At 42.2% G+C, this 27,195-nt stretch overlaps 2 protein-coding genes across 2 annotated transcripts in view; both read left to right on the top strand.

Moving 5' to 3' along the window:
• Positions 1-267: 267 nt before the first annotated feature.
• On the top strand, positions 268-23,778 carry LOC116991061 (tetratricopeptide repeat protein 28-like). The gene is made up of 12 exons (XM_033049397.1): positions 268-309; positions 1,491-1,558; positions 2,092-2,198; positions 6,402-6,611; positions 8,167-8,347; positions 9,985-10,235; positions 12,647-12,798; positions 15,061-15,238; positions 15,975-17,048; positions 18,539-18,724; positions 22,210-22,369; positions 23,531-23,778. Exons 3-12 carry the CDS (start codon positions 2,106-2,108, stop codon positions 23,776-23,778), a joined length of 2,733 nt encoding a protein of 910 aa, XP_032905288.1. The 5' UTR covers positions 268-309; positions 1,491-1,558; positions 2,092-2,105.
• Positions 23,779-24,757: 979 nt separating this feature from the next.
• The window catches only part of LOC116991008, a 75,207-nt gene continuing 72,769 nt past the window's right edge, over positions 24,758-27,195 (top strand). Inside the window, exons 1-2 of the mRNA XM_033049265.1 lie at positions 24,758-24,974; positions 26,639-26,860. Of these exons, the coding sequence (XP_032905156.1) occupies positions 24,908-24,974; positions 26,639-26,860 (289 nt within the window). The 5' untranslated portion in view covers positions 24,758-24,907. The remainder of the gene's footprint in view (positions 24,975-26,638; positions 26,861-27,195) is intronic.

Genomic DNA, 27,195 nt, shown 5'->3' with positions numbered 1-27,195 from the left:
TGCGCGCCCCCGTTCTCGTAGCCAGAGCGCGTCCCCGTTCCCCGCCGCCAGGGGGCGCTACCCGGGCGCGCCCCCGTTCTCGTAGCCAGAGCGCGTCCCCGTTCCCCGCCGCCAGGGGGCGCTACCCGGGCGCGCTTACCGTTTCCGCAGCCAGAGCGCGTCCCCGTTCCCCGCCGCCAGGGGGCGCTCACTGTGCGCGCCCCCGTTCCCGCCGGTGACGCGACGACGTTTGTGCGCGTGCACATTGCGGTGGTTGCCGTGGCGACGCCGCCAGGTGAGAGGCTGCAGGTGGAGGGAGCGAAGCCTCAGGTGAGGCAGGGTCCGGGCAACACTTCACCTCCCCACAGCCCAGCCCAGCCCAGGCCTAGAGCCGCCGGGCAGCACCCAACTAAATCAGTGATTCAGTAAATCTGTGGAGAGAAACAGGCAATGTTTGATGACCTTTCATTAGAACTGGGACAAGCTAGAAATTAAACAAGTTGTAGAGAAAAAGAGAGACGGAGAGAGTAATACAGATGATAAGGTAGAAATCAGGAGAGAGTAGTTGGTGCTGGCATGGTGGATTGTAAAGGTATGTTTAGGGGATGAAAGCAAATGAAATCCAAAACACCAGAAAGGAAGAGGGAGACAAAAATGAATGTTACATAGAAACATAGAAAATAGGTGCAGGAGTAGGCCATTCGGCCCTTCGAGCCTGCACCGCCATTCAATATGATCATGGCTGATCATCCAACTCAGTATCCTGTACCTGCCTTCTCTCCATACCTCCTGATCCCTTTAGCCACAAGGGCCACATCTAACTCCCTTTTAAATATAGTCAATGAACTGGCCTCAATTACCTTCTGTGTTGAAAGTTGGAAGTTCAAAACTGGAATAGCTGAAGTTGTGGTCAAAAGATGAGCTATTGTTTTATTGACCTTATGTTCTTCATTGAGGCAGCCCAACTAAAGGGAGGTTAGGCTGAGGTGAGAATGAATATTGAAATGTGAATTAATGATAATTAAAGTTAATTCTGCTTGGTTGTTCAACATGATTCTCAAATGAATGCAGCAAGCTATCGAGTTTTGTGTTTGACAATAGACAATAGGTACAGGAGTAGGCCATTCGGCCCTTTGAGCCAGCACTGCCATTCAATGTGATCATGGCTGATCATCCACAATCAGTACCCCGTTCCTGCCTTCTCCCCATATCCCTTAACTCCGCTATCCCTAAGAGCTCTATCTAACTCAAGTGATTATGGATTTACTAAGTTCAGTCCATTTTTTGCTGCTTCAGTTCTGTCCATGTTGCTTCCTGAGACGAGTTTGATTGTACCCGTGTTCTGAAAGCCCCCTGGAAGGCAACTTATCTCCCCTGTAGAACACCGAAAATGGAGGAACTTGATGGTTCTTAAATACATGATTCCATTACCTGTTTTGGAAACTAGGTAAAACTTTCTTAACCTCTTTTACTTTATTTACTTTTACATTTTAAATTACTCTTCCTACCAGGACTTGAATTTTAACCAGATGAAATTAACTGGAAAAGAAAAAAAAAATCTGAGGAAGTAACTGTAACTGTAAGTGAATGGCTGAGTAAATTCAAACCTTTAAATAAATAGTTTTTTTGTCATATTTCTATCTCTCTCTTTCTATCTATCTCTTTCTCCCTATTTCCAACCTTTCTCATGATGTTAAGGCATTTAAAATTTTTGCAGATGCTGAATAATTCCTGTATTCTGTCCTTGAATACTATTCCTTAATAATGTTGCTAATTGTACATGAAAACAGAAAGTGCAGGAGTTACTGCGTCAAGCTTAAGTGCGTAATAATACCTACCTAGGAAATGGAATAACATGTGCTGTCTGGACTGTATACAGCCCGATTGTTAAAAAGTACTCACTTGGGATATGGTATAGTAACTACCCTGGACAGGTCTCATATTTCTTGTACAATGGCAAACTCGTATCTCTCTATGTGCTATTGACCATATTGTCTTTGTTCTTTTGAAGTTCAGGGTGAAAGTTAGTGATGGTGAGGACATAGGTTTAAAATCTGATTTGTATCTGATCTGCTCAGAATTCTGTGAATCACTCGTTTATTGATCCGACAGATCTGTGAGTGAAGATGATTGCGAACGCTGACCAGAGCAGTGTGCCAAAAGATCCCCCCAAAAGTCTTGAGCCACTTTCAGCAGACTTGGTTACAGACTCTCAAAAGGTATATATTCATATATTATTCCTTCAATAATGTGGCTGAACAGCATTTTTCCTTAGTGTCATGTATTTGATAAAATCAGGTATGGACATTAAAAGGGATAATTAGTCGAGATAATAAGGATAAAGAGCCTTGGTAAAGAGTGTGTGGTTACACTCTTGTGTCCGGCATGAATGACCTGGTATTAAAGCCATAAAGTGGCCCAGTTGCGTGTTACAATCAGTTGGTGAGTCTAGCTGAAGCATTTTAGCATCACAGAAGTAAGTTTTCAAACTACAGAGTGTGCACTGCCATCAAGCATTTTCTTTGCACTAATCTCACCCAAATCCTTGCTTATTCTCCCCACATTCCCATCAATCTCACCCCCCACCAGTAGGACACTGGGCGAAACCCACACGCTCACAGGGTGAATATGCAAATAAACCCATATCCCTCCAAATCCATCTGCCTATCCAAAAGTCTTTTAAATGCCACTAATGTTTCTGCTTCAACCATTGCCTCCAGCATTGCCTTCCAGCCATTCAACACCCTCTGTGTAAAGAACGCACCCTTCTCACCTTAAAGCTATGTCTTCTAATATTTGATTTTTCCATGGTGGGAACATTTCATATCATTTTATATACTTATATCAGGTTTCTCTGCAACCTCCAGTGTTCCAGTTTAAACAGTTCCAGTAGTAAATCAATTAAAAATAATGTCAATGGATGTTTGTTTATTCATTTTTGCTAACTGGAAACCTGGGGTATGTGATTTATTGGATTCTGTTTTTGAAAAACAGTAAAGACTCTAACAAAAGTGTTATGACTTTTTGCCTGACAAGTGGATTAAAGATTAATTCAGTGAGAAGTTAACAGTCATTGGAAGTCAATGGACTAGAGGTTTGAATTCTGTGGTGTTTCACATCACTTTGGTAGCAGGCCCTTTCTTTGCCTTTTATGGTGTAAATAACTGATTGCATTCAAATGTCTGGTCGATGATGTTTCTGAAATTGGCAATGTGGTCGAAAGTGAGGTACAGATCAGTGGACAATCTAATTAACTTATTATCTATTTTATGTAAGGCACTTTGGTGTCAATGCGAGTTGACTTAAAACGTGCTATATAAATAAAACTTACTTACTTACTAATCATTTGGAAGAAGTGTGGTGTACAAGGCTGCGGGCCAAGAAATGGGATGTTGGGTTTGGCAACAATTTTTTCCCCTTCTCAGATGCTGATCGACGTGCTGAGTTCCTCCAGTAGTTTAATATTTTGCTGCAGATTCTAGCCTCTGCAGCCTTTTGTGTCTCCAATTCCCTTGCTTTTGTATCATTAAAATGAGTTATCTAATTATATTCCTCTTGCTCTTTGTGGCATTGATTGTGGAAATGTTGGCCTTTTAGTTTCCGGCTTTACAATAATGATTACATTACTAACGTTTCTCAGTGGCTAGAAAGCACTTTGGCGGTGAAAGTTGTTATTTCAATGGAAATATTTGTCTTTCTGATAGTATCAGTCTAAGTGCTGAATCTATTTTTGTTTGGCCATAATGTATCGGGTTGCATGATAAACTCTGTTAGGTTAGATTGTTTGGATTGCAGACAGTGGGAAAAATTGGCTCTCATTGCATCCTTTTATGTAAAAAGAATGTTGGGAATGTGAATTTTAAATCACATCTCTCTCAGAAGTAAGCTAGCTCCCACATCAGAATCCAACATTTCTATCCATAAAGGCTCCATACCTGAAACAAGCATGAAGACCACACAATGATCACAGCAGGGCTGAGGGCATTCAGGAGCTCCTGTTGGTCTCACTCCCTTGCCTTTTCTCTATGGCCTTGGACCTTCTTTCATTTGTGATCATTGCCCAGTGCCTTTTGAATGCTACTCTATGCATCGGCCTTCACTACTCCCCTGGGATGTGCATTCCACATGCTAACCATTGCTATGTGAAAGTAAATGTCCTTGTGAGACTTTTGATTATTTTGCAAAACTGTCTTCTCCATGCTCTGTGTTCTCTGGTTCTTGATCCCTCTACTCACTATCTACCTACCTGTTACCTTCATGGTTCTGAATACCTCCATCAGTCCGCTCACAGTTTTCTCTCCTCCATGGAGAACCACCACACTCTTTCCAATTTATCCACTTAACGGTGCTCCTGCATCCTGGGAATAATTTTGGTAAGTCACTTCTGCACCCTCTCCAAAGCCTTTACATCTCCCCCCCACCCCCCAAAACATTGCACCCACAATTGGGCACAGTATGTAGGTTATGGTTTTATATTGTGTCTTCATTGCTCTCCTTTATTTAAAGAGACTTCCTCAATAAATAAAGCCCAGGAATCCATTTGCTTTTAAACTACTTTCTCAATCTGCTGGGCACTGTTAATGCCAATAAGCTCTGCACAGATATCCCAAAATCTCTCCGTTCTTTTACCCCTTTTAGAATTAAGTTGTTTAGTTTAAAGATGTGCAGAACAGGTTTTTAACACAGAGGGTGGCGAGTGGCTTGAAATGTGCTGCCAGGGTTGGTGGTTGAGGCAGTTATAATAGTGGCATCTAAGAGATGTTTGGATGTGCAGGGAATGGATGGATATGGATTATGGGAGTTGGTCTTGGCAACATGTTCAGTACAGACATTGCGAGCTGAGTGGCCTGCTCTTGTGCTATACTGTTCATTGTTCAAGTTTGTGTCATAGGTAAATTTGGGAAAATCTGCCCTGTACACCCAGGCTGATATAATAGATTTCAAGAAAAACATTTGTTAGGTTAGCCTTAGCTTAAAGATATAGTGCGTAAACGGGCCTTTGGGCCTACTGGGTCCACGCCGGCCAGCGATCACCCTGTACACTAACACTATCCTACACACACTAAGAACAAGTTACAATTATACCAAGCCAATTAGCCGACAAACCAGTACATCTATGGAGTGTGGGAGGAAATTGGAGAAAACCTACACGGGGAGAAGGTACAAACTCTGTACAGACAACACCGGTGGTCAGGACCGAACCTGGCTGCAACTCTACCGCTGTGCCACTGTGACGCCCCTATTCTAATCAACCCACACTTGTTCTTTTGTTGTATACTTTCGAAAAACAATCTTTCACTTCTACTGTGTATGTTTCCTGTTACCCAGACAATTTTCTACCCAGATTGCTGCAGCTCATGGCTTCAGTATTGATGACAAGCCTATTATGTAGCAACTAATCAAATATTGTTTGGAATCAGTATATAATACATAACGTTTATTTCATTCCAAGGTTCTCTCAGTTACTTCATCAAAACATGCTATCTTGTTTGTTAGACATGATTTGCCTTTAACAAATTCATGCTGGCATTTTCTAACCTGATAATTGTTTCATGAACTGTCCCCACTACCAAGGTTAAACTGATTGGTCTGCAATTACTGCATACATCCCAACAGCCTTTGTTGATGGAGACTCCTTCAACACATGCCAAGGCTCATAAGTTCAAAAGTGGTAAGAGCTGAATTAGGCCATTCAGCCCATCAAGTCTACTCCGCCATTCAATCATGGCTGATCTATCTTTTCCGCTCAACGCCATTCCCCTGCCTTCTCCCCATAACCCTTGACACTCGTACTAAGCAAGAATCTGTCAATCTCCGCCTTAAAAATATCCATTGACTTGACCTCCACAGCCATCTGTGGTAATGAATTCCACAGGTTCACCATCTTCTGACTAAAGAAATTCCTCCTCATCTCCTTCTAAAGTTATGTCCTAAAGGTGCCAGCTACTTGTTTACAGTCCACTGTATTTATCATTATCTCAGCTGAAATTTCACCCCATCAGTTCCAATGAGATCTTCTGCATCCTAATCAGTGATCTGGCCTGGAGCTGGCTGCAGACGATGAAATCACTTATTTCAACTTTGTTCCTGGGGTGTATTTTGTTACTTCTACAGAAATAGCGAGACGCTGCCAGCCCATGCCTGAGCTTGATAGTGTGTGCATACTTTATGCTTTGGACCTGATGTTTGGATTGTGTTGTCAAATTTTCCAGTATATTCTGGCTTGAACAATGCAGTTTAATAATCTATAAACCTCCTTTCCTGACCAATCCAGTTTTATTATTGAATACACTCGGTGTAAAAGCCAGTGCCCTTCAGCAGGAGGTGAAGGTTGATTGCAAACAGTTGGTCCTCCTGCCTTTGGCCAGAGTTTATACAATGGTTCTGCTGACTACCTGGTGTTAACCATGTGTGTGTTGCAGGTTGCTTGCCTACAGGTGCAGGGGGATGAAGCATTGAAGAAGGGGAATTACCAGGAGGCGGTGCACAGCTATTCCCAGGCTCTCATGCTGGATCCAAAGAATTGTGAGCTACTTTCCTGCCGGGCAGTGGCATTTATCCAGATGAAACAGTATGAGGATGCCAGAGTGGATGGAGAAGCCCTGATCCAAATCCAGCCCGAGTTTCCACAGGTAAAATCTGTGGGGAAAACCCTCAGGCAGAAAAATATTTGTTTCTCTTATTATCTTGGATTTAGGGGATCTGTCTACCTGTCCTTGTTTAACAGTACAAGGATATTGCTGTATTTGGAGCAAGCATCATTCACATGACTGTCAAAATATAGAGCGGGATATAAGTCAGCTACAGAAATGGACGGTGAGGTGGCAATCTGAGCAAGTGTGAGGTGTTGCACTTAGAAGGTTGAAAGTAAGGAGAAAGTATACAGTTAACATATTAACAGCACAGATGATCTTGGGGCCCAAGTCTATAGTTCCCTGAAATTAGCAACACAAGTGGATGGAGTGGTAAAGAAGGCATATGGTATACCTGGCTTCATCAGTCGGAGCATTGAGTATAAGCAGGTGAATTTGTGGAATTCTCTGCCTCAGAAGGCAGTGGAGGCCAATTCACTGGGTGCATTCAAATGAGAGTTAGATAGAGCTCTTCGGGCTAGCGGAATCAAGGGATATGGGGAGAAGGTGATTGTGGATGGTCAGCCATGATCACATTGAATTGCAGTGCTGGCTCGAAGGGCCGAATAGCCTACTCCTGCACCTATTGTCTATGTATTTATATATCCCTAACCAGTCTGAAGAAGTGGTATTTGAAGAGTATTTTAGATAGGCACATGAATAGGGAGGGAATTGAGGGATATGGATCACATGCAGGCAGAGGAGATTAGTTTAACTTGGTCTTGGTGGCCATGGGCATTGTGGAGCAAAGAGTCTGTTCTTGTGCTGTAATGTTCTCTTTTCTATGTAATGCCCTGACTGATGAAGGCAAGACTGCCAAATGCCTTGTTCACCATCTTGTCCCACTATGTTGCCTCTTTCCGAGAACAATGTAGTTGTACTCCTCAGTCTCCCTGTTCTAAAATACCCTCTAGAGCCCTGCAGTTGGTTTACTGTATAAATCCTTCCTGGTTTAACTTAGCAATGTGCAGCTATGCGCACTTGTCCAAGTTACATTCCATTTGCCAATCCTTGGCCCACTTTTCCAGCTGATCTAGATCCTGTTGTGATTTTAGATAACCTTTTTCACTGCATATTATACAACCAATTTTGGTGCCATCTGCAAATTTATTAACCATATCAACTACATTCTCATCCAAATTGGTAATGTCAGTGACAAACAGCATTGGACCCAGCATCAATCTCTGCTGCACACTGCTGGTCACAGACAACAAAGCACAGTTGACCACAGAGGCATCTGCTTCCATTCTTGTGCAGCCTCCCAACTGATATTCCATCTGACAACCTCCAAAAGCAGTTTTAAACGCTTCATGTTAATTTTTTAACTTTGGCCTTTTGCAGTCTGGCTGGGTAATGGCTCATCCCATGAAAACCCGAGGCCTGGACAGCTCAGGGTACCGCATGCATTACATGTTGGCAAGGTGAGGTAGAAAACTACAGATTTAAACAATAAAAAGGGAAGGAACTGCAGTTGTGGAAATGGGGCAGCTAATCAGAGGGTGAAATTCTCAGTCTTCTATGATGCTAAAACCCTGCTGCTTTTGTTCCATCACAGAATTATTACTTGTTGTCTCTGGCGAATGGGTGTCTTGGCAATCTCCAGAAGGCCTTCTGGTCTATGCTTCGTTGTCTAGACCTTGATCCAATGCATCAGAATGACCTGGTGAAAGAACTTTACAAGATCACCAATAAACTATGTAACACTGAAATAGAGGACAATTACTTTGATGACAAAGGTACTCGATTTAATATCCTGTTCTAGAGAACCTTTAAAATCCAGAATCAATCTTTCACTTCTGTTTCCACTACGTGCTACATTGACAAGAGGCTGGGAATTGAGTCGGTGATGTGCCACACACCTTGCTGTGCTTTGGTGCTTCAAGAGTCAGACGTTCTTTAAATGTTGTGACAGTACCTGCCTTCAGGCAGTACTTTCCACAATGCATCCACCTTCAGGATGACATATTCTTCCTGAGATTCCCTCAAAACCATCTCATCTTAAACATGCCCTTCTTCTTCTTGCGTATGGCGTGCACAGCCTAAAGCTGTTGGACAACTTGTTCTATTTGATCTTATTTGATTGTGCATGCCGGGTTGATTGCATTCATCAAAACAGGACGGACCACGTGAAGGTTGCAATCTCCCACCCCAAACATGCCTTTATGTTACTTGACGCCTTTGCCATGGGTGGATGGTTGCAGGAGACAGTTTGGTCCATTCACCCAACAATAGTCCTGTGAGCTCCTGAGATGTTTAATTGTACACCAAGGCTTGTTGTTTCCACAGTGGGTTGTGGTAAAGGGGGGGCTCCAATTTTCTGCAATATGTATATATGTATGTATGTATATTGTATATATATATATATATATATATACATATATATATATACATATACATATATATGTATATATATGTATATGTATATGTATATATATATATATATATGTATATGTATATATATATATGTATATGTATATATATATATGTATATGTATATGTATATATATATATAGATGATATATTATAGATATGTATATATAATATTCTGATATGTAATATCTGTTATATAGTATGTATAGTATATGTTATGTATATGTCTTATAGATAATATTTATGTCATTTATGTTATAGTATAGATATATAGTATATATATATATCGTATTATATATATATATATATATATATAATTATATATATCTATTATTCTCTATATGTGTGTATTATTATAATGTGTGTATGTATATATATATATCTATATCTATATGTATATGTCTATAATATTCTATATATATTATATATATATGTGTGTGGGTGTGTGTGTAGATAAGATATATATAATATATATATATATATATATATATATATTCACACACTAACACACACACACATAAAAATTAAAAAATAAATAAATATATATGTATATATGTGTGTGTGTATATATATATAATGTATGTGTATGTCTGTCTCTCTCTCTGTCTCTCTATCTGTCTCTCTATCTGTCTCTGTCTCTCTGGAAAATTGGAGCCCCCCTTATATATATCTTGAAGGCCCAATATATCTTAATGTGCGAGTGATTACAATCCTTTGTGGTCGACTTTAATACCTAGCGGCTGCTATGATAGAAAACAAATACTACCCTACAAATGTCAATTGCATTTCTTAAACATATGAAAAACAATATTTTCATAAGATCAACTTTAATTAATGAAAGCTGTAATTCTGAGGATCTGGAACACTAATTCTGTTTTTCTGTCTGCAGATGCTGATTGACCAGCTGTGCATTTGATATTTTAGATTTGCCGCATTGTATTTTTGAAACGTTATGTCATGACAGTTGTGCCAGTCTTGAGATAAGTCTTGATCTGCTGTTTAGGACTGGATGAGGTGCTTCTGGAGATTGGGAGCCTGCTCTGTGAGGCATCATTGCACGATCTCTGCATACAGGTGGTCAGCTCAGCCGTCCAGCTTTATCAGTCTACAATGAGCGATTCAATCAGAATGCAGTTCTACATGATCCATGCCACTTCCTATTCAGCAATCAATGAAATGGACATGACCAAAACAGCCTATGAAAACTGTCTGAAATTAGCACTGAAGCTGAGCAGCATTGAAGAAATAGTCAAGGTACAAAATCGGGCCGTATTGACCTTCATATTTCCCTCCTGATTTATCATGGAATACAGTGCTATAGGCAGGAATATGTTTCCTGTTGGATTATAGCCCAAAAAAACACATTTAGGACAGAGGTCACCCGAACCAACCCAGATCAGTTGTGACTTTCTCTTGTGTAGGAAGGAACTGTAGATAATAGCTTAAACTAAAGATAGACACAAAAAGCTGGAGTAACTCAGCCGGTCAGACAGCATCTGTGAAGAAAAGGAATAGGTGACGTTTCAGGTTCAGTTTAGTTTATTTCCACGTGTACCGAGGTACATTGAAAAGCTTTTGTTGCGTGCTAACTAGTCAGCAGAAAGACAAAACATGATTACAATCGAGCCAATCACAATGTATAGATACATGATAAGGGATAAGGGAATAACGTTTAGCTCTGGACCCTTCTTTAGACTGAGTCTGAAAAAGGGTCTCAATTCCAAACGTCACCTATTCCTTTTCTCCAGAGATGCTTGCTGCCTGACCCGCTGGGTTTCTCCAGCTTTTTATGTTTATCTTCTGTGACATTCTCTTCCTTTAATTGAAGGATGTTTCTCCTATTATAGAACCAGTTATTCAGCACGAGCTGCAGAGGTCTTGGATCGTGTGGCCTTGGCTGTTGCCAGGGTTGTGAGAGTAGTGCCTGATGTTGTGCAACTTCCAGTGAAGTCCATACTTGCCTGGGCTGGTTGTTGGTCCACGAGGTGCTGAGTTCCACTGATCCCATGCCAGACGCATCAGAATCCTCTAACACATTATTGTGTTGTATTGCATTAGGTCCTACTCATTGTATAGGATTCCCAGCCTGCAGAATAGGAGGGGAAAATCAGTTAATCTGCTCTTAACATTTATTTATAGATTTTAAGTTAAAATCTGTTAACATTTCATGCTTTTAATTATTTACTGAGATTTTAATATAGTTAGAATGTCCTGAATATCTCTGCCATCAAAAAACCACAGGAGATTATTCAGGAGAAAGTTTGTCCTCTAGTTTTGCCTCGTATTAAAGGCCATCAGGGTGTTCTAGTGATAGGCTGTGTCCTGTTGTGTGCTGGACATCCACCGGGCTGTGGGCTTCCTTGTCTGGGAGAGTGGACGATAGGCCTGGAATAGCAGATCAACGGTTTCATCCTCCCAGGCTAGGAATTCTCACTCAAATGGATAGGTACCCAACCTGCACAGGCTCTGCTGTTGGACTCTGAGTGGCGATGGATCAGAGCCACATCCACTTCCAGCTGCCCAATACACTGCATTCAAACACCATTCAGATAATAAAATTCTGAACTGCGTTCATTGTGAGATGGTGACTGACTGATCACAACTGAGACACACGCTACAATGCTGAGAACTATATTCTGCACTCTGCATCTTCCCCTTGCTTTATCTATTGCACTTGAGTTTGAACTGATTGTATCTAAGTAAGTGCAGCGGCAGATTTTATATCGTTTAAGAGATTACTCCCTCTAGCCGCTAAATAGACTACATGGTTAAGGGGAATGTCTTTGTACGCATGCAAGCTCTCCGTCGGGGAGAGACCTTCAGAGCTTCTTCACAGATAAATCTTCAAAGCACAGTCTTTTGATTAATAAATTCTTTATTGTTGATGAAAAGAAATAAGTTACATCCAAACTTCTTCCGACTCGTACACTATAATCTTCATGGAACTCCAGCTTATTGCATTAAACGTTAGAAAACTCCTCGTGTCTCCGTTACACTTCGCATGGTCCAAGGATAAACCTTCCCCATGCTGGTCCAAAACTAAACTAAAAACTAAGCTTCTGCGCAAGAAACTTAGCTTCAAACACACCCTAAAATACGTCATAAATCCCACTCACATAATAATGGGCAGTCTAAAATTTAAAGACACATGCCATCATCAATGACACCCAAAACAAGCCAAATGGCCACTACAGTATGGTATATCTGATTTGTTTGGATAGAATGTAGAACAAAGCTTTTCACTGGACCCTGGTACATGTGACAATAATAAACCTGAACCTAAATGTAGGACTACTGGTGGTGTAGAAGGTAGAAGGTGTATCACCTTCAAATGGGGATCAAAGGGAACAAATCCCAATATAACAGCATTGTTTTACACCTGACGTGATTTAGCCAGCATTAGTCTTCACCCATAATTAAACAAAGAAAATACTGGAAACACTCAGCAGGTCAGACAGCATCTTATTTCAAACATACCACATCTGCAGATTTCATTAAATTTATATCTTACCCAGTCTAATAACTAGACATCTTCCCTAGCATATGACAATGAATTGGACCCCACAATTTCTCTGCTATATTCCCAAGTTAAAACCTATTCTGGCTTTTATGTAAAGGTTCTTATGGAAGAGTGGTGTAAGATGTAGCCTGGGTTCTGCTTGCAGTGTTACGAAGGCCTGGCAGAGGTACACAGGGAAATTGGACATCCTGAAGAAGCCATCCAGTACCTCCTTGAACTGCTAGCAATCGGGGAACACAGTGAACAGCAACCAAGTAATCAGCAGTCCTCATACGAAAGGCAGCCTCTATCCACAAGGTAAATCATTGAAGTTAACGCATAGAATCAAAGAAGATAGACAATTGGATATAGAAAGATTTAACAATGCAAGCATTTATTTCACTGCATTCAGTCTTACCTGTCTGTTTCTGTCCCCTGACTCCAGTGTGTATCATCTTAACTTCAGTGTGCTTCCTGCTCGAGTGTGGGACCTTCCCCTGACCTCAGTGTGACCTTCCCCTGACCCCAGTGTGTGACCTCCCCTGACCCCAGTGTGTGACCTTCCCCTGACCCCAATGTGTGACCTTCCCCTGACCCCAGTGTGACCTTCCCCTGACCCCAGCGTGACCTTCCCCTGACCCCAGCGTGTGACCTCCCCTGACCCCTGTGTGACCACCTGACTCCAGTGTGACCTTAGGTTAATTAGCCGCTCTAAGTTGTACCTAGTTTACAGATGAGTGGTAGAATCTGGGGGCAGTTTTGAGAACATGGAAATAATAAAATATGATTGATGTAGTTAATATGTTAGTTAATGTATTATTTACTACATTTCTATATAATACATGATAATGTTATTATTAATAATAAATCAGTGTAAATAGATGGTTGATGGTTGGCACATACCCAATGGGCTGAAAGCATCTTTGAGTGCTGTAGTCTCTGTGTCTGTTTGAGGGGCCAAATGGTTTACAAGTGTCTCTAGGTTCCAATGTTCTACAGATAGTGGAGGTGTTTCAGAGGGTTTGGTACTTTTATTCCAGACACTACCTGGTGCACAGTGGAAAACCCGCAGGTCTGATTCTCCCTCAGAGGTACATAGTGAGCTCAGAATTTCCATAGGGGCTGAGAAGCTTTGGCCTCTTGATTTAAAATGAGAGTGCAACAAACTGAACCAAGCTGTTATCAATCACTAGAGTCAGGAGTGGTTCCAGATGATTGGGAAATTGCCAATATTACCCTGCTGCACAAGAAGGGAGCAAAGCAGAATGGTGGGAACTATAGGCCGGTTAGTCTGACTTCAGTGGTTGGTAAGATTGTAGAGTCCATTATAAGGGATGAGAATACAGAGTACTTAGAATTTCACGATAAAATAGACCAAAATCAGCATGGCTTGTGAAGGGGAGGTCTTGCCTGATAAATTTGCTGGAATTCTTTGAAGAAGTAAATAGCAGTACAGGCAAAGAAGAGGCAGTAGATGTTGTTTACTTAGATTTTCAGAAAATCTTTAATAAGGTGCCACATGGGAGGCTGCGAAAGAAGATGAGAGCCCATGGTATCAAAGGGCAGATACTGATGGATATCAGGTTGGATATCAGCATGGATAGCAGGTTGGCTGGATGGCAGAAGGCAAAGAGTGGCTATAAACGGGGCTTTTTCTGGTTGGCTGCCAGTGACTAGCGGAGTTCCGCGGGTCAGTGCTGGGGCCGCTGCTCTTCACATTGTATGTTCATGATTTGAATGAGGGGATTGAAGGCTTTGTGGCCAAGTTTGCAGATGATATGAAAATAGGCAGAAGGAGCAGGTAGAGAAAAGAAAGCTGGGACTCTGCAGAAGGATTTGGATAGAATGGGAGAATGGGCAGAGAAGTGGCAGATGGAATATAGTGTAGCAAAGTGTGGAATCGTGCATTTTGGTATTGGGAATAAAGGTGTAGATTATTTTTGAAATGGGGAGAGAATCCAGTAATCGAAAGTGCAAAGGGACTTGGGAGTGCTGGTGCAGGATTCCCAAAATGTGAATCTGCAAGTCGAATTGGTAGTAAAGAAAGCAAACGCAATGCTAGCATTTATTTCAAGAGGGCTTGTATACAAAAACAGGGATGTAATGCTGAGACTCTATAAAGTGCTGGTCAGGAATCATTTGGAATATTGTGAGCAATTTTGGGCACCGTATCGGAGGAAAGATCTGAAGAGGGCCCAGAGGAGGTTTAGAATTCATTGCCACAGAAGGCGGTGGCGGCCAAGTCAATGGATATTTTTTATGGCAGAGATAGATAGATTCTTGATGAGTACAAGTGTCAGAAGTTATGGGGAGAAGGCAGGAGAATGGGGTTAGGAGTGAGAGAGAGATCAGCCATGATTGAATGGTGGCCTAGACTTGATGGGCTGAATGGCCTAATTCTGCTCCATCATTGATGTCATTGTAGAACACTGAAGTCATACAATGTTAAGATGCTCCTGAGTCTCAGTAGTAACACTCGATTACTTCCTCGCACATTATTTCCATGAGTTCAGTTTGTTTCCAGGAGTATTATGACAGCAATAAGTTGAAATGATGCTGGCTTGTAATGTTTTTCCTTAGCCGCAGAGAATTCTGGAGTTCAGAGAGAGTAAAGGCTGCCTACTTGAACCTGAGTGAAGCCTATTGTCTTATTCATCAGTACCAGAAAGCATTGACTTTTGGGAAGAAGTACCTGGAGCATATAATAGGGGGACCGCTTAGTAGCTGCAGTCACGATATTACATCTGCTTATTATCAGGTAGGTAGCATGTATCTGTACTCCTAGGTCCCTCTGCTCTACAACCCCATGGCCCCACCATTCACTGTGTAGGTCCTGCCCAAGTTTGACTTCCCTAATGCAAAACCTCAGCCTTATTAACATTAAACTCCATTAGCCTCACCTGTCATACTCCCAATGAAAATAGCTGTTAAGAAAAGTAAAGAAAAATAAAATAAATATAAAGATTTTTCCACTGATCTGTTATAAATGTAATTTCTATATGAATCTAATCAATTTTTATAGTAAAAATCGCCAAATTTGCGCAGCTCAGCTGCAAATACAGGAAGAGATGAGAGGTGAGGCAGCGACGAGCTGAGCCTCCCCTCTGATTGCGCAACCCCTCAGAAACTGGATGGAGCGCAGGCAATAGATAATAGATAATTGACAATAGACAATAGGTGCAGGAGTAGGCCATTTGGCCCTTCGAGCCAGCACCGCCATTCAATGTGATCATGGCTGATCATCCCCAAGCAGTACCCCATTCCTACTTTCTCCCCATATCCCCTGACTCCGCTATTTTTAAGAGCCCTATCTAGCTCTCTCTTGAAAGCATCCAGAGTACCTGCCTCCACCGCCCTCTGAGGCAGAGAGTATATTGTCTATTGTCTATTGTCTAAAGGTCTCCCCAATATTCCCATGGCTGCCGGTTTATAGATGGATTAGGGTAGCAGGGAATGTCAATAAAAGACGGTGATTCATTGTGTTTGTGTTGCAGGTTGCAAAACTCCAGGAGAAGTTGGGGCTTTACAGTGACTCAGTGAACAGCTACCAGCAATACTGTGATTTAAACAAGGTACTGGGCAACAGCACTGCAGCAGCTGAGGCCCATGGAGCAATAGGTTCAGTCCATGTAGCACTGGGTAACTATGAACTGGCAATGATGCATGCCCACAAGAGCTTCAACATGTCTAGAGCTGGAGCAGACCGCAAACTTCAACTAGCAGCAGTCATTAGGCTTGGGGACATTAACAGTATCATGGAGAATTTTGAAGAGGCATCAAGTTGGTATGAACAAGCATGGGATCACAACCGGATGGGAGATGCACCCAAACTGAGGTGTCAGACTGCTCTGGGTTTAGCGGAGGTTTACAAAGGAACAGGTCACCATCAGCATGCCTTGTACTTCTATGAGCAGGCACTGGAGGCTGCCGAGGAGGTAAATGAAGGTGAGCTGATGTACAAGTGTAAATTTAAGATTGCATGTTGCTGCCAGTTCTCCTACTCTGCAAAGGATCTTGCGAAAGGTTGCAAAGCCGTTAATGATGTGATACCACATTATCACTGGCTCAGTAGGAAAGCCATTGTGGAAGGCATCGTGCAACCCGAGGAAATTACTCGTGTTCTTGTGGAGAGCTATGATGTGATCCAGACAATTCTTGTGAAAATAGGTGAGCACGTCAAGGCACTGCAGTATGCAGAGGCAGGGAGGAGGCACAGATTTCTAACGTACGCATTAATGGAAGAGGAACAGTCAGCATGGAATAATTCTGAGGATCAGTCTTTGCCATCATCCATCCCAAGCTTGGAGAAGCTCTACAGCATCGTGGATGCCACCTCTGGATCTGTGCTGTACTACTCGTTGGTGAAAACGGGCCTGTTAGTCTGGATGCTGAAGGCAAAGCAAGGTCTGGTTTACTTCCATGCCACCGACGGTGCTGTGTCAGAAGCTGTCCACAAGCAGATCTGCCAGTTCCTCCTGTTACTGAAGAACAGGTCCCTGCTTTATGAGACTGAAGCCAGGAACATCCCCATACGGCTGAAGAAAACCATGAGTGACAAACCATACAAGGTAATGACTGAATGTGTAGGTGCTTGTTTATACCGATTAAAACACAAGGCAATGTCTGTGTGTGTGGGGAAGTACCCTGTGGTCTGGTGAATAAATGTGTCTTGTTATTCATTGGGTACCACTGTCAACCTTGAAACATAGAAAATAGGTGCAGGAGTAGGCCATTCGGCCCTTCGAGCTTGAATCAGACAGTTGTGGGTCTAGTGCCTGTGCCAGGAATTTGAGTAGAACATTTAGGAAAACATTTGAGTGTATAATGCCCAGACTTTACCGAGCCTTTCAGGTAAAAAATATCCATTGACATTATTTCAAAGACAAACAAGGATTTTTCCTGCAGAAACACCAACTGTAGATGGTACACAAAATTGCTGGGGAAACTCAGCGGGTGCAGCAACATCTATGGAGCGAAGGAAATAGGCGACGTTTCGGGCCGAAACCCTTCTTCAGACCCTTCTTCAGAAGGGTTTCGGCCCGAAACGTCGCCTATTTCCTTCGCTCCATAGATGCTGCTGCACCCGCTGAGTTTCCCCAGCAATTTTGTGTACCTTCGATATTCCAGCATCTGCAGTTCCCTTTTGAACAAAGAACTGTAGATGCTGGTTTATACCATAGATAGATACAAAGTGCTGGAGTAATACAGCGGGTCAGGCAGCATCTCTAGAGAAAAAGGATAGGTGACGTTTCAGATCAGGACTTGGTCTGAATCAGAATTCCCACTTGTTTGCTTATTTATTGATCCTTCTTGTGTTTGCTGAATGAGGTCTGGGCTGGGCACCAGAGATGATCGCTCTTAAAAAGCTGCCAGAGATTTTACAAACATATTTTATATTCTATCCTCTACTGCCGACAAAGAGCCTTGCTTTTATCAGGCATCTTAGATAGTAGTTCTTTTTGATTAAGTTTATAGAATCTCCAGATAAATGTTTTTATAGTGTTTAGGAAGAAACTACAGATGTTGGTTTACCACAAAGATAGATACAAAATTCAGGAGTAACGCAGGCAGCATTTCTGAATAGAAGGAATGGATGACGTTTCGGGTTGAGACCCCTCTTCAGACTGAGAGTCGGGGGAGAGGGAAACTAGAGACATGGAAAGGTAAGGTGTGAAAAGGACAGATCAAAGCAGATGATCAAGGAGATGCACTATGGTTTATTGTTGGCGGAGGGGAAGGTGACAACGAGGCATACAAACTTGTGTTTGTTGTGTCTGATCCTGCACAAAGACCAATTCCACCTCATTGACAGACAAAACAATGAACTTATACCAATTCTGCTTCCTGACCTACTCAATTACACCAGCATTTTTTCTTTATCTTTGGTATAAACCAGCATCCGCAGTTTCTTTTAATTACATTAAGGATGTTATTGTTTTGTTTCGGTACATATGACAATTAAATCTCTTGACTAGATTAAGGCTAATTCTTCATATTAGTGCATTACCTGCTGCAGATGAAGGCTCATTTTTCATATTCTTGCATTATCCTGCTGCAGAGCCCATGGACTTCCCACTTGTCCTGCAAGGATTCAAGGGCAACATGTGGGCTGCCGGAGGACGGGATGGAGACTGAGCTCTGGCAACAGATGTACCTGCTTTTGTTGGGACCTCTCAATGAGTTGCTGGATGATGTGCAAGAAGGCAGCGACATTCTGATTGTACCTGACCAATATCTCATCCAGGTCAGTATGGGCACAGGCAAGACAGGGTTGTTGAGTGGACGGGGTTGATTGAAGTGATGAACAGATAATATCACAAAGCATTTCTGAAAGTTATGGCATTGTTGAGAGCAGATCTGGGAGGTTTACAGAATAGAGCGGCAAGTAGCACCAAAGTAAATTGTTCAAACAGGCAAGACCATGGTGGAATTAATTTGTGTAAATAGCATGGCATGCAGTAAATAAAATGGAAGAACTACAGGCAATTAGGGCCATGATACATTGGTATCCCAGCGGTATGAACATTGATTTCTCTAACTTCAAGTAACCCTTGCATTCCCTCTGTCTCCGTTCCTCCCCCACCCTAATCATCCTACTAGTTCCCTGTTCTGCTTCCTTTCACTGTATCCACTCATTATCGCCTTTTCCACAGCCAACAATGAACCATTGTGGGCACCACCTTTACTTGATCATCGGGCTGGCTTTGATTTGTTCTTTCATACCTTTCATTCATTTGTTCTTTGTACCCTTTCATATCTCTAGTGTCCCTCTCCCTTGACTCTCAGTCTGAAGAAGGGTCTCGACCCGAAATGTCACCTATTCCTTTTCTGTAGTGATACTACCTGGCCCACTGAGTTACTCCAGCATTCTGTTTCTATCTTCCATAACCGCACAGATTTTGCTCAAGGAAGGGGAGAACTTAAAATTCTGGGCTACAATGTTCCAAAGCAGTTTTAAACTTTAGACTTTTAGATTTGTGACATGACAGAATGTAAAGAAATCCTTTAGAGAAAAGTGATTACTGTTTGATGGAACTTTCCCTGCAGTCAGGGAGGCATATCGGTCAAAATCTTAAACAACAGTAAAACCACATATGTAGGTTTGAGCTTAACTTGAGAAAAATAGATTGGGAAAACAGATTAAGGAAAATGCCAGAAATGTCACAATTACTAAGAGATTAGGGTAATGTTAGTTTAATTAATATTTAACTGAAACAATTGATACATTTGGAGAATATGTCTTTGGTTTGGTTTACCATCGTGGCTTGGTTCGGCAATTTGAGCGCCCTGGAAAGGAAAAGACTACAAAAAGTAGTAAACACTGCCCAGTCCATCATCGGCTCTGACCTTCCTTCCATCGAGGGGATTTATCGCAGTCGCTGCCTCAAAAAGGCTGGCAGTATCATCAAAGACCCACACCATCCTGGCCACACACTCATCTCCCTGCTACCTTCAGGTAGAAGGTACAGGAGCCTGAAGACTGCAACAACCAGGTTCAGGAATAGTTACTTCCCCTCAGCCATCAGGCTATTAAACCTGGCTCGGACAAAACTCTGATTATTACCAACCACTTTCTGTTATTTGCACTATCAGTTTATTTATTCATGTGTGTATATATTTATATCATGGTATATGGACACATTTATCTGTTTTGTAGTAAATGCCTACTATTTTCTGTGTGCTTAAGCAAAGCAAGAATTTCATTGTCCTATACAGGGACACATGACAATAAACTCACTTGAACTTGAACTTGAACTTGAACTTGAAAGATTGGTATGGGAGCAAATTAGCAAGAATCGTATCAGCAAAGATTGTATGATTGTATGCTTGGTACCGCCGAGGAAAACATCGTGGAGCCGCGGTTCTGCGGAGCGGCCAGCTGCGACGTTGAACTTACATCTCGCCAAGATCGCCAGTGTGCGGAGCTCCGTCTGGCGCGGTCTGTTGGCTTGGAAGCCGCGGTCTCCGGTGGGAAGGCGGCCGTTCCTGGCACCCCAAGCCGCTGGGGGTTCTCCCGACACCGGAGTACCATCACCCGGCGAGAACATCGGGCGGCGTGGCGGCGACTGTGGAGGCCTCAATAGGCCCGACTTTGGGTGGATAAGAGGATGGGGACTGGACTTTGTGCCTTCCCCCACAGTGGGAATCACTGTGGGGGGATGTTTTTATGTTTTGGTGTTGAATTTCTTCATGAATACTGTGTTGTATTTTTATTAGTGTGCTGCAAGGACATCAGAATTTCCCCTGAATAAGGGGATTAATAAAGTCTATCAATCAATTGTAAAAGCTTCCACAGCTTTGGAAAAACGAGGAGAGGAGCAAAATTAACTGTGGCTTCCTTGAAAACAAAGGCAGCTGGAAGTATTATTGGGAATAAAGAAATGTCAAGAGATATTAAATAAATATTTTGCATCAGTCCTTCCAGCAGAGGGTGGTACGGAGTTAGCTTTACTGCCATACATCACCGTCTATATCTCTTGTTTCCCTTTCCCCTGACTCTTAGTCTGAAGAAGGGTCTATTCCCTTTCACCAGAGATGCTGTCAGACAATTTGAGTTACTCCAGCTTTTTCAAATCAAATCAAATCAAATCAACCTTTATTGTCATGTTGCAAAGCAACAATTGTACAGTGCAAAATGACAAGATGTTTCCCAGGGAATACCGGAGCATCGCACATAAAACTTAAACATTTCACACATAATAACAGTAAAAACAATCCAGTCTTTCTTCGATTTAAACCAGCATCTGGAGGTTCCTTCCTACATATAGCTCCACTGCCACTTGTTCCTGAGTGATGGTGTCAGTGTGGGGCAAGCACATTCTCCCTGTGACTACATGGTTTCCTTTGTGTGCTCCTGTTTCCACCCACATTGCACAGATGCGCTGGCAGGTTAATTGGTTACTATAACTTATCCCTCGTGGTTCGTTGGATGGCAAGCGACTCAGGAGAGAATTAGTGGGGATGTATGAGAGAAGATGTTACAGGGCAATGAGGGGGGAATGGAATAGATGGGTCACAGTGTAATCTTGTAACACTCTTGGACAGAGTGTAGAGGGACAGATTAGTGTGCAGCCCAAGTACAAGAAAAGACCAAACTCCTTCATGCAGAGAAGGTGACAAGAACAGTGGTGTTGATGGAAATCGAACTCGGTTCAGTTTCAGTTTAGTTTATTGTCACGTGTACCGAGGTTCAGTGAAAAGCTTTTGTTGCATGCTAACCAGTCAGCAGAAAGACAATACATGATTATAATCGAACCATTTACAGTTTATAGATACATGATAAGGGAATAACGTTTAGTGCAAGGTACAATCCGATCAAACATAATCCGAGGGTCACCAATGAGGTAGATAGTAGTTCAGGACTGCTCTCTAGTTGTGGTAGGATGGTTCAGTTGCCTGATAACAGCTGGGAAGAAACTGTCCTTGAATCTGGAGGTGTGCGTTTTCACACTTCTATACCTTTTGCCCGATGGGAGAGGGGAGAAGAGGGAGTGACCAGGGTGCGACTCGTCCTTGATCAATGGCACCAAAAATAAGTTAAAAGATATTAAATGTGTACATTGTGTCGTTTATAAATCCCATTCACGTCCCTCATCCTGCAGAACCCATCCTTACATTTGCAATTATCGAGATTACCCTAAAACACAGGCTATTGTGCCATTATTTGTTCATTTCTAGTTCTTTTGATTCCTTCCTCTTAAATCTGATTGATTCCTTCTTTAATTCCAGATTCCCTTCGCAAACCTACCAGACGCGAAGAATAAGACACTGGGAGAGAGGTTTTGGGTTACCCTTGCACCATCCCTGTTTGCAGTGGAAGTTGTGGCTAATTTGACGGAAGATTTTAAGCATAAAATAGAAAGTAGATTACCATTGGATGTGAAATCAGGTAATTCATCTGTTTGTGCACCAATTCCAAATACCTCATCGATGTGTCACTTTTTAACTATTGGACATGAATCCTAAATCATGTCACTCCTAAATAACACTGATTATTCCTGCAGAGAAACAAATCTCTTTCAGTTGTACATTACATAATATTTCCAAAATAAATTAGTTATTAATCATAGCCAAATGGGAGAAGAGCATTTTTTGGGGGGTACCCTATGCTCTAAAATGGTCTCTTCTGCGATGACCACTTTCCTGGGACTGGTTGTGCTGCACAATTCATTCATCAGAGCTAGAAAGTGTTCAGCTGCTGCCTATTGATACCCTGGTGTTGCAGATGGTAATGCTGATCAGTGTGCAACGGCTAATGCTGATATCAGCCGAGAGCTTTAGCGGACAAGGTCACTTGCTCCGTCAAATCTGCACTGTTTATTTCAAAGAGAGTTTCCGTTCTACTTTCGTTCCAGGGGCCCTTTGACATTTCCTTCATCTATCATTTCTCCAATTTCCATTTGAAAGCTGGTATTGAATCTGCATCGACCATCCTATCAGTCATTGAATTCCAAATTCTAACTTTCACAATAAATAATTCCTCATATTCTGCTTTCATTCCTTTTACCTTTAAACCTGCGCCCTATTGTTATTGACACTTTGATCATTGGGAAGTATCACTCTTTATTAACTTTTCCAAATACCTCTTAACTTTAAATGCATTTTCTTATTGCGCTCTAATGGGAACATGCAGGGTAACTGCAGACTATTTACTTAACAATCTTGGGTCCCTTTCTATTCTTTCCCCACTCACGTTAAATCTATGTCCTCTAGTTTTAGACGTCCCTGCCCAGGATAACTATGTAACTATACTCCTAGGTCTCTGCGCTGTGACGACTCTATTGTAATCATGTGCTGTCTTTCTGCTGGCTGGATTGCACACAACAAAGGCTTTTCACTGTACCTCGGTACATGTGACAATAAACGGAACTGTTCTACAACACTCTCCAGGGCCTTGCAGTTTTGGACACGTGTGTGTTTTGACTCATACCCTCCATTCTTTAGGCTAGATGCCCATCTGCTTTCAAGCACTGTAATCATTGTCATATAATCTGAATCTGGATCCTTTGTGTACTTGCAGTTCCCCTGGATTCCTCCTTGTCTGTTTCAGGGCATGTTCCAACAATGACTATGCTGCAACATATGGGCGGTTCTCAGCAGGAACTTCATGGTTTGCAGAAGGTTGGACTCTTGGACTCTGTGAGTCACCTGGTTCACTGTACATCCACCAACACGCTTGTTGCCAGCTCGCCATACGTCATTCTTCCATTCAAGCAGGCAAGTATCAGGACTGACGCTGTGTTGTTGGCTTCAGGCTGCTTCTGGCCGTTAACCCTGTCAAGTATTGTTCATTGCTGAATTAATTTGACAACATTGCATCTGGACATTTTGTTAGAAGATAATCGCATTCTGTATTTATTATACTTTGAATATAAAACCTTAGAAAATCCCCATACCTCCCAGAAAATAATGGTAAATAACAGTTATAGAAAGAATGGTGAGCTGTACGAAACTAACATTAGTGAATAAAGTGTGTTGGAGAAATGAATGGGTTTGAAAGCCAATTATTGCGCAGGAGCTGCAGGGCAACACAGGTTATTAAAGAGGTGGCAATCCAAAAGTGGCAGATGTTACATATCTGAAAGGAAAACAAACTGATGAGCAGAAAGAAATTCCTCCTCATCTTCTTGCTAAAGGCATGTCCTTTTATTTTGAGGCTATGGCCTCTGGTCCTAGACTCTCCCACTAGTGGAAACATCCTCTCCACATCCACTCTATCCAGGCCTTTCACTATTCGGTAAGTTTCAATGAGGTCCCCCCCTCATTCTTCTAATCTCCAGTGACTCCCTCGAGGCCGAGTGCCGTCAAACCCTCATCATAAGTTAACCCAATCATCGCAGGGATCATTCTCATAAACCTCCTCTGGACCCTCTCCACAAGTAAAATTTGGTGGATACTGGAATTATGAATTAAAAAATAAAATGATACAGAAATATTGAGGTCAAGCTTGATCATGATCGTGTGGAGGTGAAGCATAGTTATAATTTCAGATCGATGACCTATTATCTAAAATATTATTGATCTGAAACATAGCTCAACTTCTGTCTTCAATGATGCTACTTGACAGGCAGCGTGTTTCTCTAGCATCTTCGGTTTATGTTCTTAATTTCTTTTATTCTGCTTTAGTGGAAGCTGAACAGACACATCTAATTTCAATCAAAGTCCATGATATAGAGTTTAATAATTCACATTCAAACCACTGATTGGAAATCCACAAGCTCTGTGGGTGGCACACTGATGATAATGTTTAACTGAAAGCTCTTTCTGTATTCAGGTGTTTGGCAAGTCTCGGTCACTGGTTGTGGGAAGTCCACATTTCCCTTCTGCTTTGTCCTTGTGGGGAAGAGTTTGGAAGCCCTGGGGCCCATTAATTGGAGCTCAGAAGGAAGTTATCAAAGTGGCGGAGTACCTGCAAACAGAGGCCATCATGGGTGAACAAGCAACCAAGAAGCGTGTTCTGAACGAACTTCCACAACTCACTGTGGTACATATTGGTAAGGTGGACTTTCTCTGCAGCTCACTGCTGAGCTACATTACAGTCCTGTTTATTTTGGGCTGACAATATAGACAGCTGGTGATTTGGTGAATTTGGCTCTTTTGCTAACCCATTCAGCTAGGACTCATAGAAACAAGGAACTGCAGACGCTGGTTTACCAAGGAAAGACACAAAGGCTGGAATAAGTCAGCAAGCCAGGCACCAACCTTGGAGAACATGGATAGGGGACGTTTCGGGTCGGGACCCTTTTTCTGACTCCTGAACTTAAGAGAACCCTTCTTCAGAAGTCAAAGTCTGAAGAAGAGTCCCAATCTGAAACATCACCTATCCATGTTCTCTACAGAAGGTTCCTGACCCACTTCAACATTTTGTGTCTTCAGTCAGAACTGAATGACTATTTTCAAGTTCAAGTTCAAGTTCAAGTTAGTTTATTGTCATGTGTCCCTGTATAGGACAATGAAATTCTTTTTGAATACAAGTCCACAGATCCTTGGAGGTGACAACAGAGGTAGATAACATGATGAAGAAGTCAATTGGGATACTGGTCTTCATTATTAGGGCATTGAAAGTAAGGAGGTTATTCTAAAACTTTATAAAACCTTGGTGTGATCTCAGCTGCAGTACTACATGCTGTTTTAGTCACCATGATATTGGAAGGATGTGATAGCTCTGGAGATGATGCAGAGGAGATTCAACAGGAGCAGTGTGTAGGAAGGAACTGCAGATGCTGTTTGCAGATAGACACAAAGTGCTGGAGTAACTCAGCGGGACAGGTAGCATCTCTGGAGAGAAGGAATGGATGACGTTTCGGGTCGAGACCCTTCTTCAGACTGAACGGGGGAAGTTCAGTTATGGGGAAATATTGGAGCTGCTAAGTCTGTTCTCTCTGGATCGGAGGAGGCTTGGAGGGGACATGATTGAGATATCTAAAATGTTTTGGGGTACAGAGAGGTAGATTGCAGGAAATGTTTCCCCCTATCAAAGGTAGATAAATGTACAAGACATAGGGGATGGGGAAAGAGACTTGTCAGAGAGTGGTAATTACCGGGAATGCACAGAGAGTGGTTCAGCTGGGTCACTAACAGCATTTAAGAAGTGGTTCGATGAGCGCTTGAATCAGATAGGCAGAGAGGGATATGTGGACAAGTTGAGCCAAATGGCCTGTTCCTATATTGTACCATTTTATGATTCTATAAACTCTGCAAACCTGTCTACCCAAATTAATCTTTCATTGCCTTACTCAGCAAGAATCTTATACTTATGCTATGTGAACTTTTATGTAGTTGTGTGTCGTTGCTTTTTTTTAAGTATGGCTGTACGGTAATTTGCATATCACTGTACCTTAATTGGTACACGTGTCAATGAAGACCTTTGAAACCTTTGAAACAATGAAAGGAATAATGGTGTTTTGGTTCACTGGGTATTTGACATGATTTAAGAACTTCCTGAGGTAGCCATTGAAGTGTCTCTTTATCTAGTTTAATGTACTTGCTCCACAATGCAGTCACTATTTTGAGAGGGGTTAGAGCAAGCCTTGCTGTGTATCAAACCTCTACATTACCTATGAGTGCACGTTGGGACACAGTTGCCTTTCATCAATTTCAATGACATTTCAACAGTGAAAATGCAGACTTCCAACAATGTTATTTTCTTGCTTTACAGCAACGTATGGTAGCTGGGAAGAAGGTGTTTTGCTCTTTACTCCACATCCCCCTCCAGCTGCCGGTGAACTGGTGGATGAGCGATCCTACTTACTGACCATTCCTGAGATCCTGGAATTGAAACTGAAGGCCAAGGTTGTGGTGCTGTCCAGCTGTGGAGATGGAGGTACAATCCAGGATTCTGTGCCACCTTTGATACTGCCCAGCGCCTTCCTCAGAGCAGGTAAGTGTATGTTACTTTGTGGACACTTGGAAGTTTAAAAGTAAACTTGAGCTCTATGTGGACTTGTTAAATGGCTGTGTATGATGTGGTTAAGTATACACACCCCGTGGGGCAGAGAGCAGAAGGCAAGTCTATGCCAAGGATTTGTGGCATGTTATATTATTACTCAATCACCTGCAGCAATACACGGTGGGAGTGAAGACCAAATTAGACAATAGGTACAGGAGTAGGCCATTCGGCCCTTCGAATTGTTGGAACCTTAGTCTGAAAAGGTTATAGGGCTATTATTAACACACCAGGGTACAGGGCATTCCATGTCATTGTAGCCCAGCAAT

The sequence above is a fragment of the Amblyraja radiata genome, chromosome 32 (genome assembly GCF_010909765.2).
Source record: "Amblyraja radiata isolate CabotCenter1 chromosome 32, sAmbRad1.1.pri, whole genome shotgun sequence".
In the NCBI taxonomy this organism is placed as follows: domain Eukaryota; kingdom Metazoa; phylum Chordata; class Chondrichthyes; order Rajiformes; family Rajidae; genus Amblyraja; species Amblyraja radiata.
The sequence above is the reverse complement of the archived record's forward strand: the minus strand, read 5'-3'. Positions and strand labels throughout refer to the sequence as shown.

What these genes read in the sequence shown, in the direction of transcription:
- LOC116991061 (XM_033049397.1), top strand. Translation starts at nt 2,106, where the DNA reads ATGATTGCGAACGCTGACCAGAGCAGTGTGCCAAAAGATCCCCCCAAA. An exon ending in CTGACCAATATCTCATCCAG is followed by an intron (nt 18,725 to 22,209) that starts GTCAGTATGGGC and finishes CTTTAATTCCAG; the next exon opens with ATTCCCTTCGCAAACCTACC. An exon ending in ACCATTGGATGTGAAATCAG is followed by an intron (nt 22,370 to 23,530) that starts GTAATTCATCTG and finishes TGTCTGTTTCAG; the next exon opens with GGCATGTTCCAACAATGACT.